Genomic DNA, 15,722 nt, shown 5'->3' on the forward strand with positions numbered 1-15,722 from the left:
GATGTTGCATAATTTATGCAAAGTGGAAGATTAACCTCCCACCATCTTTCCGTATTTACATTCCAAGGTGAAGAGACGTTACTTATTCTACAACAGGCCTGGCCAAATCGTTCCGTAGGCCAATTCGACAAGTTACAATTTTCTACGAGCCATACAAAATAACAGATCTCTTAAAAATAAAAAATGAAATGTCACACGGGAAAAAAGTTTGATTAAATTTACTAGATAGTAAACGAGCTAAACGTATTTTGATAAACGAGCTAAACGTAGGTTTTGGTTGTAGGAAACAGAATTTCTGATCCTTATGATTTAAATTCAGTTTTTATAATCAGAAATTCTGTTTCCTTCAACCAAAACGCATTTGATTCGTTCACTGTCGGATAAATTCAACCAAACTTTTTTCTCTTGCTGATGAACAAAAGTTCATTTTGTTTCTCCGCTTTTGACTTTTCAGCCATTTTTATTTTACATATCCGCGTTTTTATAAGTTGCTTATTTTTCCTTGATGCGATAGCAAAAAATCATCTGACGAATCGCAAGAAGTAAGAATGAGTTGGCCAGGCTTGTTCCGGGTAATAACCGGTTTGAGCGAAGAATATTTCTCGCGATATCAGCCGCGATAAATGCCACGCAACTCAGTGGAAAAGAAAGAAACGGTATATCCACATGCACGACTACCCTATGAATATCCTCCATCTTTTCTTTGACGTTGCCCTTCAACTTGTCCAAGAGATCGCTATTGTGGCGTTTGGCCTCCTTTGTTTCTTCGGTGGGGTCGTTCGACACGTCGATCGACACGTCTTCCTCCCGATATTCCACGCGAAACGTAGGAACAACCTTTTGCTTTTTCGATTGCGCAATTGAGCTCGCCAGATCGAATCGATTCGGAGAACCGGTTCCTCGCGGTTCCCCCGGATGTTCGGTCGTGTCGACTCGCGGCTCTTCCTCCTCCTCGATCGTCTCGCAATTATGCACGGTCTTCGACGCGACGTCCAGCTCGTCGTCTCGTTGACAATGCGTCGCAAGAGTGTAACTGGAGGTGGGTTTGCGATGATCGGTGATCCACGTGTCGATCGGTTGCAGCCACGGATGTCTCTCTACGTTCTCCTCCCAGACCTTACCCGAGAATCGCTCGACGCGATCCTCCACTATCTTCTCCATCAATTCGATCTTACGCTCGAAGAAGCCCTTCAGCGAATCCTTCGCCTTCCTCTTCTGCATCCTGAACCCTCCATCAACGGGCGGCTCTTCGGCTCGCGAAGGTCCTTCCTTGAACGATGCTCGGTCCAATTTCGATTTTTCGCTCTCGGAAGTGCCTTTTTCCCTTGTTGCGGAAACCGGTCCCTCGGTCGTCCCGGTCTTCGCCGATTTTTCCATCGTGTTCTTCGCGGTGAAGCTCGGTTCTTCCGAATCTTCCTCGTTCCGTATCTTTTCGTCAGAATCGCTGTCGGTCTCGTCGACGTTCCGCGCGAATCGTTTCTTCGACGCGTCACTCGCCGGTGTCGTGACAGGGTGTCTTCTTTGCCGATTCACGTGAGGTTTCCTCAGCAGTTTTCTTGTAGGCGTGTCGACACCAGTGTCAGACGTTACTTCGATTTTCGAGACATCGTCGACCGGGTCTTCTTTCCTCAACGCGGCGTCCATGTCGGACGCGTTGTCCGGTTCGCGCGCGGTGCGCGGCTCGGACGCGAAGTCTGTTTCCGATATAGTATTCATCGTTCACACATGGCAATCATTACCTGGGAACCGCCGAATTGTTCTTATCAGACGTGATATCGATGTCGTGTCGATCTTAGCGAGCATCCTTTCCTTACCGAAAATGACGCCGAGTCATTGAACGTACCGCTGTCAGCTTAAGATCAACGAAGCTGGTGACGCGTACCGAGGAAAATTCGTTAATTTCGCTACAAATCCCAGCCATTTTCGGCGTCAACCATATCTGTTGCCCTAGCAACAGCAAAGTAGCAGCAATATGCACACAAGGTCACTATCAGTATTTCAAGTATTCGAAGAAAATATTATTTAACAGAAGAAATGACTCTGCCGGTTACAATGATTTTAGCTGCAAATCTAGCAATCGTAGTCTCACATTACGTCAAACATTTTCCTCTCGGTGCAGTTTTCCGTCGTTTTTCCACTGTTACAAAGTAGTATTTGATAAAAGGAACGATGACTTTGCCGATTAGAATTACTTCAGCTGCAAATATAGCAAGTAATTTCGCGTAACACTCCGAACACTTTCGTCTCGGTGCAGTTTTCCGTCGTTACATCATCAATCTACGCTGTTGAGTCAGCAGGAAGGAACACGAACGAATAACTCTATCGCGCGATACACTATGCCGACATTGGCGTGTACGGCAATTATCAGCGCGTCTTTTATTGAGAGCGACGGTGAGCCAATTACTAACGCGCAACCCATTTCGAAGTTGTCGGTATCGTCGCATCGTATAGGTGCCTCGCTGATAAGCACGTTGCGATTATCATGCTTACACGTGTGTAACGACAAACAGTCGTACCGTGCGTCAAGCGCGCTTCGTCGGCAACTGGTGGCAAGTCGTGCTCTCAAGTCCGGCCAACTGCGCTTTCTTTCCCTCTCTATTCGCAGCGGTAAACTATTCGTACAAGGATGTGTTCCGATAAACACTGAGACACTGTGTATATACGATGATGTAACCGCATGTGCGATATACTCTGGTCCTCATTGTGGAAATATCGCGCGACGCAGTGCGAAATTTGCGCTACCTGGGAGAAATATTTCTCACCGACTGAATAATGATGTTCACGTAGAGAAGGTCTGGAGAATGAAGGGCAAAAGTAAGTAGCTATTCCTTGCAATATGAGAGACAAGAATGTTGTTAATATATTTCTGTGAAGTTAGCATCTCGAAATATGAATTTTCATCGAGGTCACGCGGCGTTCTTTTGTCCATATTTGTCCAAATTTCTTCAATTTTTGTTCGTCCACCAACTGACAGAACTTACACGAAATTTCCACCGAAATTAGTTCCCTCGGAAAATTTTTAACGTGCGTTAAAACTTTATGATACTTCGAGAAAAACGGGTGAAGAAAGAAAGGTCTTAGAGTTACGAAATTTTCTTGCACTGCAACTAGAATTTAATGTAATTTAGTGAAGAGCCGAATCAACAGTACCTGACGTAGGAATTTAGAGCACAAAATTTAATTAACAGATTTTATTTAATTCGGTTCGAGTTGTGTTGATGAGTCCCTTTTTACAGTGTAGAATCGCTATCTTAAATTGGAAACCTTTCAGAGGTAAGTGCCTTAGGAGATTTCCGCTTTCCTCCGTCTGCTGACACCGGACGCTTTATGGGAAATTTAAGACAATTAGTCATTTCAGCATGTTGGCTGATAAGAAATCTGATATCATTGACATTTTTAAACGTTTCTCGAAACACTCCAAGAGTCAGATTAAATAAATCCCTATTTTGAAAATTTTTCTTCGCTGTTCAACAATAAATGTCTTTCGTCTTCAATTTATTGTAAATTTTTCTTCATTTTCCGTTATTATTATTTTCCAAAAACGGAATATTTTGTATATCCGTTTGCACGATAATAATAACTTTCCCTCGGTAAAATTGATCATCAGCATTGCGATCAATTGTCGCATCGTAAACCCTTCGAAGTAGAGCCCACCTGGGATTAAATATAAAGGCGGCGCACGCGTGCATGCATTTGCAAGATCGTGTTGCAAGGCCTAATAAATCAAACGGCGAGTCAACGAAGCGTCGAACAAACGAGCCAACACGAGCCGTGCGTCTGCGACCAGTCGCCGTATCGCGACAAGCAGGCGAGACCGTAAATTGATATTAATTCGCGAATTGGATTTAACGCTGCGGAGCGGTGTAGCGCGGCCGGGGACCTCACTTGATAGTTATTCCTCCGTGGAACGGCGGAATGGCGTTTAATAATAGTTAATACGTAAATGGAGCTCCGCGATAAGGGCCAATACGGGCCAGGCCTTGCACTCCACTTTCAACGACAGGCAACGACGACAAGTCGATACCGTCGTCGTCGTCGTCGTAATATGGACGCGGACGCATACTTCCCTCGTACAGCCCAGTTTCCCGATTCTTCATAAGCGCTATAAATACACGCACGGCAACACAACTATCCATCCATCGAGATACTGAGTGAGCGATCAGCGCGTCGCGATCGTTCGTCACTCTGCTATCCTTGCCGTGCTTAATCCGCCGTAAGACCGCGTAAGGCTGCCGTAAGATGCACGGGTCGCGCTATTTTACTTTTACCCGTCCCTTTTTTGCAAAACCTCGCCTCGCATCGAGAAGAAGATAATGGCGGTGCGTACCTGCTCTTTCTCCTGCTGATTCCTCGGCCAAAGCGTGGCCGTCAGATAGATCTCGCCCAAATGTTGCTTCGGCCTGCCCGGGTCCTTGAGTTCTAACGTTATGTCCTGGGGATGGCCAAGGTCCAGCTGCGTCAGGTCCAGCTGAGCAGCTCCCATGAAGTCATCCTGCAGGCCCCAGTCGTAGTCGAAAACCTGTCGGCGTACATGAAGCCTTCTGATGGTCGTCGGAATGCTCTCTCGCGAATTATTTCCACGATACGAGACTTTTCATCACATATCTGTGCCGCGATAATTAATTCATACCTATCACCGAAATAAACATATCGTCTGTACAAGCGTCACTTTTTGTACAAATATCGTGAGCGGAATATTCTTGCACGGTGCATCACAGATGCGAGCCGCCGCATGACGTTTCTCTTTCATGTTAACCAATTAATTAATCGGCATTATTTGCGCGTATAAATTAATTTATATTGCTAATTTATTCGTTTAATCTTGACAATTCAACCCAACATGAAATATATTACGAAACGTCAAACTGCTTGCCATTAAACAAGTTGTTAGGATTATTCGTTTCGTTAATCTAATTAATGTCTACCATTAATTAATTCATGTGAAGTCATGACAAATATGTTGTGCGTGTGTGCCGTGCGTGCGTGCGTGCGTGAGTAACATAAAATGGGTTTATCGATCGATTTGTTACGTGTGGTACTCTTTACCGTGGTATGCGAGAATTCGCAAGACACGAAGCCAGCGGGAACCTCTGAAAGAGACGCCTCGCTTCATCATGTAAAAATATTCTGCTCGCGATATTTTTGCGAAAAATAGTATTATAATATTTGCACACACGATATATTGATTTAAGGAATAAGTGAGATGTACGTATTACACATGCCATATGTGCGTGACTTTTATACTAATGCGGGAAATGGAGCGGAAGTACCTTGATAGTAAGTGGCTGAAAGGGATCTTCTATAGGCAGGGTCACGCTCTCGTCCCACACCGGATTTAAGTCACGATGAACAGTTCGCGATTTGTGCAGCAGTCGTCCTGAACATTTTACCTTCACGTAAGGATCGCTCGCGCCTGAAACGACAAAACACTCGTTCTTGAAACATCCACATCGCAATGATTCATGAGTATCGACAGGCATCGCATCATTTTATCGTTAAAGTGGGTGCGAGCTCTTCGGTTATATTTAATCGACGCTGACTTTTAGCGTCTCAAAAGAACATTAAAATCACACTTTGGTTTTTAATTAAAATTCTATTCTAATTAAAATTCTATTCTATTCTATTAATTCAGATTCTATCAGAATCTTCAGCCCGTTGCTAAAGCTGATTATGGTTACTCGTTGCTGATTGTTCGCTGTATATAAGAACTGACTATACCTTACCCAAGTATAGTTAATGTGATGCAATAAAATGATCAATGCTGGCAACACTGATTTGAGATTAAAAACACAAATTTTACTGGAAGAATTCAGGCAATTAGATACTGATATAATATGACCTTAAGATCAGGTTCGATTCGAATTGTTTCGATGGATGTTTTTATAATGTATATACAAAGAAAAAGATTTCTTTAGATTTGATAAAACTTCTATAATTAATCATTAATAATTGAAAAAATTTGTCTTTGGAATAGAGCAAACAAACGAAAATTGATTTAACAAACAGAATTGTTTGGTTTCTCAAACAATAAATATCTTTACGTCAAAAACATATTTCTTTGGTATTTTTACCCAAACATTACAATAATTGTCATAAGTAATAAACTATTTGAAAGAAATAACACTATGTCAAGAAAATATTAAAAGAAATTCCTTTATATTTCAGTGGAACAATATTTAACGCATAATGAAATAAATTTTTTTATTGAAAACGAAATATTATGTTTCCTCTAAATATACTGTTTTTACTATGAAACAACATAGTTTACTCTAATGAAACAACATTTTCATTTAAACAAAATGATATTTGATATCACATTATGTTGTTTATATTAAACAAAATCCGAGTCAAACAAATACGTATATTAAATCCAAAGCAAGCTTTTTCTCCGTTTGAAGTGTCGTTACGCTTGAAAGGACGTAAATGAGCGAAAGAAGCTCTTGTCCATAACGACAAGTACAATATACGTATGACATACAGTAATAATAAAATTTTCGGACTGTTGCAGTTCTCTCTTACCGCATCTGTCCATTGCAACGAGATTCGCGCCTCTCCTTATGTGCAAGCGAAGCTGGAAGAAAGCGTGTTGCCGCAGCGCCATTTCTCTCCTCCGCACCACCTCGTCCTGACGGAACTCCCCACCATCTTGGCTCACAGAGCCTCGGGGTCCGTCGCTGGACCCTTCCTTCTGGCTCTGAAAGCTCAGGGATCCTTTGGAGAATCCCTCGCCGCATTTTCCGGCGCTGTCCTCTTGCACGACCATGACCTTCTCTCTGCCGCCGCGCGCCAGCGGAGATTCTGCGCATTTGAAATGTTTCGCGATATATAACATGAAAGACTGAAGACCTATTAGCAGCGTAAACGCTCACAATCTTCTGATTACCTCTATCTCGATACAGAGCCTCGAACGGATATAAAATAATTTCATAACCAAAGTAACCATTTTTTAAAGCTTTCGTGAACAATGAGCAAACAATTACCGAAGTTGAATGTTGACAAATTTGAAACCGACATATTCTTTTTCAGCGTTTCGAAAGCTTTCAATTGGTATCGGTCTCAACTGTGCCCAATTATATTTAATAGACAATAAAGAGGCAGAAAAATCACCATTTTGAAAGTCATTCTTTCTACCAGGGATTACACAATAAGTATTTTATTCATTTTGATTTTATTTACTGATTACATTACAATTACCGTCCATAGTACAGTGTTATTGGTTCAACAAAATTTGTACTCTTTGATTGCGTATCAGCAAAGCCACTCGCTGAAATTCGAAATCTGGGAATTTGTGTGAAATGTGGAAACTCTCATAAACCGAATAACCAAAAAACTGACTTGCGGAAAGAATTGAATAACGGAAAAACCTGACGCGCGCTGCTGGAGCAAGATATGAAATACTTTTCGGTACATATTTGCTCGTTTCACTCAGAATAGAGCGAGTCACCGGAGCAAAAAGCGAAAGAAAGTCGCTCACCCGAGTGATTGAGGCAGTGCCTGGCCGGACTCTGAGTGGCGGAGGAGCTTCTGCTGTGCTCCGAAGAGTAATCGGCGGCATAGTCGGACTCGACGCCGGGATTCTTGAGCTGGGCCACGTCCTGCGACTGCACGCTGCCGGCATCCTTGGATTTTTTCCGCTCCTTGCTCCGGCTGCGCGCCCAGCGACTCTTGAGAGTCGCGAAGAAGGTGTGGGTACGCTGCGCCACCGACGTAGCGTGATAACGATGCCGATGATGGTGCACGACGCTGCCGGGCTCGCTCGGGCCACCGCCGCGCCTCGATGGCGAACTGTTGGCGATCTCACTGTCGCGGAGCTCCGTGGCGCTTTTCGAGAGCTGACGGCTCCCGTTCAGATTCAGTCTAGATCTCTCTTGGACGCGGGAGTTATCTGCAAGGGCGCAAAGCAGAAGATCGAATTACTCGTCACGAGCATCGGAGAATGCGCGATGTAGGCACACAGCTTCCCGTGCGCGAAACTCGAGGACAATGAAAAGCGGGAAATACGGGTATCAAGTCTGTCGGAGACAAAGAAAACTACCTCGCAAAGCGCGAAATTCTCTCAATTATCGATGCACAATTGAAGCTTTCACTTGTCATCACAGGTGAATGTAAGGCCGAAGCAATGCCAACCGAATCGTGAAGCCTTCGTGTGCCAACATGTAATTGGCTTTGAGAGTTTTGTCATTCTATTCCACACATGCCAAGTCAGCCGGCGACAAAACTGTGCTAAATTCGAGTAAAATTGGAGACTACAATCGACTGTTGGTGAGTGGATTCTTTTCTAAATTAATTTGACGGTAATTGAATGAGCGAATTGCTAACGCGTCGCACAAAAACCCGCGCGCGAAAAGGGTCGATTTAGAGAGTGGCACTGTGTTTATCTTTAAAATACACAATAGTAAGTTACAAAAGTGCTCTTTGAAAAATGATAACATGCGCGACACTTTAGAGAATGAAAAAAGTCACTGGAAAGCGCACGGCGGGAGTAGAAGCCGTATGGAGAAGCTCGGCGGTATATCGCATAGACTTTACGACATCCCATCCCCGGGGATGTTCTCGTAATATGAGGATTGCATTCAGGCGACCATTCATTTTACTGAAAGGTGAATCCGACCACCCATCGGTCGTTAGCTATTACGGGCACGAAGGAGAGAAGATGAAAAAAACTTGATCCGCGTGGGAGCTGTCTGCAGATGCAGAAGATCAGGCGTAATACACGCGTCTCCGACATCGTTAGTTCCTCCGAGCTGCAAATCGACGGGTTAAGGTCGATAGTAATAATAGTTGCTCACGCCGAACGAACGATGTCGACACGATCGATGATATTCATAAATATAGTTAAATTACATTAAAACCTAAAGAGAAATGTTCTTTTAATTAACGACGATTTCATCAGTTGACAAGATAAATAGTCTTACGCACTCGGACAATTGCTTAAAAGTTACGCAGACCCCAACGATTACTTAAAAGGCGGGAAGTGACGGATAATGATGGCGGATATTTTGAATGCAGCATTTATCATTTTGTTACTGCTGATTAATCGTTTAAATTAAAAATAAATATTTCTTTGTTTTAACTAATTTAATTCCATTTAATGTTATTACTTAATCCATTGACATTTATACGTTAACATGTGAGGATTGAAAGTAAATAAAATTAGAATCACAAGACTATAGTCAGAACGAAAGTAATTTAACTGCACAGACACACCTTGATGACACAGTAATTTGATTTCGTGTGCACGATCAACTCATACAGCTTACACGCCCATTCTCAATAAGCTTTAATCGGGACGAATGTCGTAATACATAACGGACACGTGTTTTACAATCATTCAGTTTACACATGTCTGATTCCCCGCAGTCACTTGTTTGTCCACGTTGATTTTCGAGCTGTCTTAAATTGATATTGATGGTTCATTTTTTTTGCGAAATAGAGAGTTTGTGGCGAGAGTTACGTCATATGGAAAATTCCCCTCTTCAATTTTCGAAATAAAATTTATCGGGTTTTTTTTTAATTGAATGAAACTTGCGAAAGAGAGTTTGTCAGGTTTTCAGCTATATTTTTTATTTTATTAATAGTCACACGAAACGGCACATATATGTGCTTCATTCCATAAAAATATCTGCCATCGTTATTCAATACCTCTTGCCATATTCCAGATAATTGTTCGATTCTGAGTTTGTAAAACGACTCATCTTTTAAGCCGATAAAATCGTGGATAAGTTCTGATTGAACTTTTACAAGCCTCCAATGATATCATTTTAAAATCACTTTCTCCGATTGTCCTTTGATTATAGTGAAATCTATCGACTTTAATTTCCCTGTTCTTGTGTAAGAAATAAATAGAGAACGAATACTCTCTCTCTCTCTCTCTCTCTCTCTCTCTCTCTCTCCCCCGACGGCAAAATTGGGTTAATGGATAATTACTCTCATGGCGTAATCCACAAATGTATCCTATGATCAAAGAAGGTGGAAAATGGATGTAAAACATGAATACTCGTTTCAAACAATAATGAATTCTTTCCACTCTACAAAATGCACAAGTCGAGAAAACACAGAGTTAATTATGTTTCCATGAAAACACATTATTTATGAGAGAAAAGAACAAATATTATTTTAAATAATAGTTTATTTATTTTTTAAGTACATTTAGCAGACATGCGGAAAAAAGAAGCACGTAGTCCTACAGCTAAAAATTAGCTGTCCATATAATTTAACCGAAATTTAATCAAATAAATTCTGTTCATCCCTATACTCAGTTTTTAACTCCCACAGCTAAAAACTAGATTTTGTAACTAAATTTCAATCGTATTATACGCACAGTTTTCCTTTTTTCCGCGCATCGTGTGCTCGGTAACCACCGGATTAATTTGCAACGATGTATCTTTAGAAGCAAGTTTTGAATTTAAAATTTTGCGAGATTTGACTGTATATTCCGAGATAGGTGGATGAGATGAGAACTTTTTTCGTCACCTAAACGTTATATGGAATACTAAAAATGTTTATAACATTTTACGATTGCATTTTTGTGCCACGAAAAGAGATAACAAAAGTAATTTTCGATCGACAAGAAAACATTGAACGTCATTCGGAGTTATTCGTTGCCGATATTGGTTGATATCCCAATGCGCTGAATATTTCATACGAAATTTTTCCCTCTGACAGACGGAGAGAACTTGACGTTAACTTTCTTGCTCTTTTTGCGCTTTTCTCGAGCTATTTCAGTAATTCGATATTTTAAAATTCCGCCATATATCAAAAGTGAACAAGCGACAACATTGGATCCTTTTACGAAGGTACTTAACCTTTCAATGCTTGCGACGGCAAAAATCGTTATTATGAACAATCTTATACCGTGATAAATAGCGAAACGTAGCCACGCTCGTAATTATCTATCCTCGCCATTCATATAATTATTTGAGTAATATTCGTCTCACAGGGGAATTATTTTGCAATCGGATTTACATTTCATGTTTAATCATTCACAGTAAATCCTCATCACAAATAACACGAGATACAGTAATAATAAAGTGGAATAAAATAATACGAATGAAACAAGATGCACACTGTGTCTGATATCAATTCAACTGTGATGTGCCGAAAATGGAAGGGGAGGAACGAGAGGACGGATTTACTTCGACACACAGATCGCGCGATTATTTTCGACCCTGGACCGAGTTGAAAGCACATCTGTGTAACGGTGGAACCCGGTGAACTAGGACTATGAATGAACATTGGAGAAATACACGCGCTTCTAGAAGAATGACAAGGGAAGTACATTATATGTACTTCATATAGCCATGTAAGCATATCGATCTGTCTGTATTATTAAGCATAGTAATATGCGTTCGCTTATACGTCTTTTAAAAGGCTTAGCGTGCTACTTATCGTATCCCAGAAATGACGGCGTGTTGAGCAATCGATATAAATTTCCGACTCGTGTAATAAACTCGGTATTTATTTATTGCTGGATGAACCTTTCCTCTGTACCGAAAAAATACACGCTGTAACGATCACGTAAAAAACGAGTTACCTTTGTTATTTTAACTTCCCACGAATAAATTATTGTATCAACCAGAGAACGATCTGTTGGTCGATGAGAACAGAACAACACCTCGACGCAAACCAAACAGTATACGGTGTGTCCTGTAACTCGCAATTTTTATTTTGACTACGGTAAATCGATTTTTCAGAGAGTGCTGCTTTTTAATCTTTTTCTTCACTTTTAACACAATATACTTGTGAAGAATGCTTTGTGAAGAAGGTTTTGTGACCCACTTACCTTCTGGAAAGATTTATTCCGCGAAAAATCCTTCACTTATTTCTGGTATAAATAGGAAATGGTTAATGCAGCAGCATTTTTGCCGAGAAAGAATCGAGTGAATTTTTCGGAGAACTCTCTCATCGTTAAAATAAAATTATTGCAAGTTTCGCAAAGGGACACCCTGTATACACGTGTGACAAATCCAAATATGCAGTAGCACGCAGTGCGAAAATTACGCGCGAGGTACGACGTCCGGAAGTGCAGCGGACAAATGCGTTTGACGTTTATTGGATTTTATCTCCCTTTCGCCGGAAATCATCTTAACACGCTAATGCATCGCGGAAATCAATCCGATATTCTCACTCATCTACCCAGGATGTCGTATCTGCCGGCACATAGATACAGAGAAGATCCCAGACGGCCGTATTATCGTTAACATTAAGTAGCATTGAAAAAATACTAATAACAATAATAATGATGATGATGATGTTATTATTGATAATGATAATGTTAATGGTGATTATAATGCTGATGTTGATGATATAATTATGATAAAAATGACGATGACGATGATGATAAAATAGCTATTACTAATTTTGCAATGTGGATGTTATATTTTATACAGTTTATAATTTATATCAGACATTCGTAGGAGGGAGGGAGAGAGAGAGAGAGAGAGGCCATGATTTTAATCGTGCAATTTACGTGTACGAAGCCTAATTTTCATTTCATGTCTTTTTCCACTACTAACTGTACCAATGTCTTTAATGTCAGCCTATAGAGTCTATTAAACTCGCGTCGTTTTTACCGAAGTTTAAAGGGGAAAAATTCCGTTAAAACGGAATTTATTCGAATTGCCCTAAAAAATTAACACTGTTGTCGCAAAGTCGTTAATCCTCTGCTTCACACGGACGACATCGCGCAAAACATCGTGACACTGACACTCACCCGTGGGTACTGGCTCACTGTCCTCCGATCCAGCGAGTAACTCTACGCTCTTGCTCATCTTATCCTCCGAAGACGCGGATTTCTTCTCGTGACCGTTGCAGGTGCGTCTTTAGTCTCTTCTTGAAGTGCACTAATCTGCCACATTCCGACAGCATGGTTTGGCCGGTAGATTAATGAGCCCCAACAACATCGACCAACCGGCACATATTCCTCACAATGCCCACATGGTCCACAATGGCATTGATAACTTCTGCGGTATCCGGTGTAATCAGTGTTTCTTTTCTTCTGTTTTTCCTGTTTCTCTTTCTTTATTTATATTTTACCGCGTCTCATTAAACTACAAAGTGTAATCAAATGCAAACAAATTTGCACAGTCAATGAAACGGAAAAGAAGATACGTGTGTCTAAAATTGCATTTTTTTTCACCGTATCTTTTGTGATTGCTAAACTTTTCTGATCTTATCTTTATAACTGGTAACTTAAACTTTTGTACAGAAAACTCCATTAATGCAGTCTCATTCCCTAAACATGGTGACATACAAAATTCCCGAGTTGAAATTTTAATGCCATTCTGACGCTCTTAAGGGAATCCCTGGAGTCGTCTTGTTTTACCACAAATTTTTTAGTACTGTACTCGTTACTGGCTGCACAGAATTAAAAATTCTTTTGCATAATTACAATACATACGTTAGTGTAAACGACGACTTTATTCGAAAAAATGAAAAAAGTCAAGAAATTATATAAATTTTTTTCGTTTTTCGAATAAAATCACAACCGTCGTCGTTTACATTACATAACGTGTGTAATTGTAATTGTGCAGAAGGATTTTTAACGGTAAAACAAGACTACTCCAGAATCCCTTTAAGGATAATTTACGCCTACTTAGACAGCCCATGGATAAAAACCTATTTTAACGATACTGACACTTTTTAACTTCTCTTTTAAACCTTTAGTTTTACAAATTTAATTTTATGTCCGTATTCATAGTCGGACCTCATATTTGAAGCCTTCTTAAATTCATCTTCAGATGCTTTGTAGCCAATGAAATGAGCAGTTCAGTGTATGAAGATGAAATTAAAGAGGCCTTAAATATAAGGTCTGACTATGAATACTAGCATTGATGCTACATTGAACAACCTAATTTGACGCTGAAACAACGAAAGCGGAAATTTACGATATCAACAACATCAAAAAATAGGAGTTATATCACAGTATTAGAATTGAAATTGTGAACCTATTTTGCTTAGTTTCTATTATGTTGTAGAATTAAAGGTTTAACATAGGACTAAAATTTCGACTTGGCTTTCTATTATTTCTAAATATTATTTTCTAAATATTCTAGTAAATTCTCTGAATATTAATTTCTAAATATTCATGCATCATGACTATCGATTGTTCAATGAATTGGCAGCGATGTTGCAAAACAGCAGCCATAATGCTGTACAAATATTCAGAAATGATGCACCCGCTTGGAAATTGTCGATGTCACTGCGCCTAGGAAAGAGACTACGTTGTAAAAGAGACTTCTATGTAATCAACGTAAATCAACGCTGCGATCGACGTGGTAATGAGACGCGGTAGTATCACGGTTACGGTCACTGGCGTGACCGCCGCGACATTTAGCGTGTAAAAGTGACACACAGAATGACACGATAAATTCTAGTCTTGGAGTCGGGGTTACGGGGCGATCTTCCCCGAGCTTGACGTTTCAGATCTCTCGCCGATATTTTGACGCGCGCACAATGGGGACGAATTGTCACGGTTCACGGTTGCTCGCTCTCCCGCGACGTTCGCGCGGTGACCTTTACGCAACGATAAATCGCAGCCTCCGTTCCGGGCGATATCGGTATCGGCGCAACGATATTCGCTCGCACAATCTCGTCCTCGCGTCGAATTCTCCGGCTCGTTTGCTCGCTACGACGAGAAGGCTTAATAAGTTTCCTCACGGATAAAGCGAGTGCAAATCGAGACGCGCAAATACGAATCTTGGAATGACCGGGATCGATAGCCCTCCCCCCCCNTCATAACGGCCGTCTTTGACTCTTTAATGTAAAAGCTCTGCTTCTCATTAGGCGGCCTCGTCGAGTTAACCGCAATCAGCGGTTAATGCGATTCCACATGTGTCGTGAGAATTGAAACTGACTTAAATTAATATTTGAATTAATTCAAATCGATTTGGATATTCTATTGATTTAATTAAGCATTAAATTGATGGAATTTAGATTGGAATTTTGTCAAATAACCGCCAATCACGATTTTCTTTTCATCTCGAGGCGAATAGTATCGACGATAAAACAACGAGAAGGAAAATGAAAGTGTGCAAGTCGAAATTTAGCGAAGGCAACGTTCACACTCGTGATTAATGTTCTTCTGAGTTTTCGTTCGCGAATCGTCGCTCAATGCGTGGGAGAACTTCCGTCTGTTCATAACTAATCGCTCAGGCGTGTTTCTCTCTTGCGAATTTTTCAACTTCATTTGCGGCAAATTAGCCGAGGAATCAGATCTCATAACTCGCGCGCCTTGCCTCATCGAGACAGCTCTTCCTCCTTTGATTACTCTTAATTTTAGAATTACGTATATCTCGGTATTTCCCTCGGAGAAAGTTTAATCAAAGATCCTGGAAATGAAGGAAAACACGAAACATCTGGAACACCCTGTGCAGAGAAACTGTAAAATATCGCAGACTCGTAAAAAGAATCGTGACAAATACGTTACATATGTTACAACGTCCACAGGTGCTTTAACCACAATTTCCGAAAAAAATTCTTAATTTTTTGCGAGGAGCGAGAATTGACATCGACCAGCATTGAAAATATATGAAAGACGAGGTATATATCTGATATAGTGACCCAGAGAATTAATTAACGTCAGTAAACGATCGTATATTTTAAGTGTTATTTTAACAACCCTCCAGATATACGATCAATTAAGAAAAAGAGCAAGTAAAAGTCGTGGGTATACCGTGGGTATTATTAAGGCGAAATTTTAATATTGTAAATCACAAACACAT

General features: G+C 40.7%; 2 protein-coding genes and 1 long non-coding RNA gene across 8 annotated transcripts in view; 2 read left to right on the forward strand and 1 right to left on the reverse strand.

Annotated features, from left to right (window-relative positions):
- Window positions 1-15,722, reverse strand: part of LOC106750553 (multiple C2 and transmembrane domain-containing protein 1) — a 28,571-nt gene that overhangs the window by 11,313 nt on the left and 1,536 nt on the right. For 4 of the 6 annotated variants that reach the window (XM_014630981.1, XM_014630978.1, XM_014630980.1 and 1 more), the window contains exons 2-6: window positions 12,713-13,049; window positions 7,475-7,885; window positions 6,520-6,798; window positions 5,271-5,413; window positions 4,328-4,519 (exon numbers count right to left, since the gene is read on the reverse strand). In XM_014630981.1, coding sequence (XP_014486467.1) covers window positions 4,328-4,519; window positions 5,271-5,413; window positions 6,520-6,798; window positions 7,475-7,885; window positions 12,713-12,770 — 1,083 coding nt within the window. In that variant the 5' untranslated portion in view covers window positions 12,771-13,049. Of the gene's footprint in view, window positions 1-678; window positions 2,327-4,327; window positions 4,520-5,270; window positions 5,414-6,519; window positions 6,799-7,474; window positions 7,886-12,712; window positions 13,050-15,722 lie in introns of those variants that run through there. The other 2 variants (XM_014630979.1, XM_014630982.1) reach the window with 2 other exon arrangements.
- LOC106750555 lies at window positions 2,330-3,530 on the forward strand. Its single transcript, XM_014630984.1, has 2 exons — window positions 2,330-2,814; window positions 3,242-3,530. The coding sequence occupies exons 1-2, from the start codon at window positions 2,337-2,339 to the stop codon at window positions 3,253-3,255; spliced, it is 492 nt and encodes a 163-aa protein (XP_014486470.1). The 5' UTR covers window positions 2,330-2,336; the 3' UTR covers window positions 3,256-3,530.
- On the forward strand, window positions 7,902-11,436 carry LOC106750556. The gene is made up of 3 exons (XR_001374955.1): window positions 7,902-8,003; window positions 8,100-8,262; window positions 10,989-11,436. It is a non-coding gene; the product is annotated as an uncharacterized LOC106750556 (long non-coding RNA).

Source organism: Dinoponera quadriceps, unplaced genomic scaffold (genome assembly GCF_001313825.1).
Source record: "Dinoponera quadriceps isolate SergipeBrazil2010 unplaced genomic scaffold, ASM131382v1 scaffold6016, whole genome shotgun sequence".
Taxonomy (NCBI): Eukaryota; Metazoa; Arthropoda; class Insecta; order Hymenoptera; family Formicidae; genus Dinoponera; species Dinoponera quadriceps.

Coding starts and splice junctions, on each gene's coding strand:
- LOC106750555 (XM_014630984.1), top strand. CDS start 2,337: ATGCCGACATTGGCGTGTACGGCAATTATCAGCGCGTCTTTTATTGAG.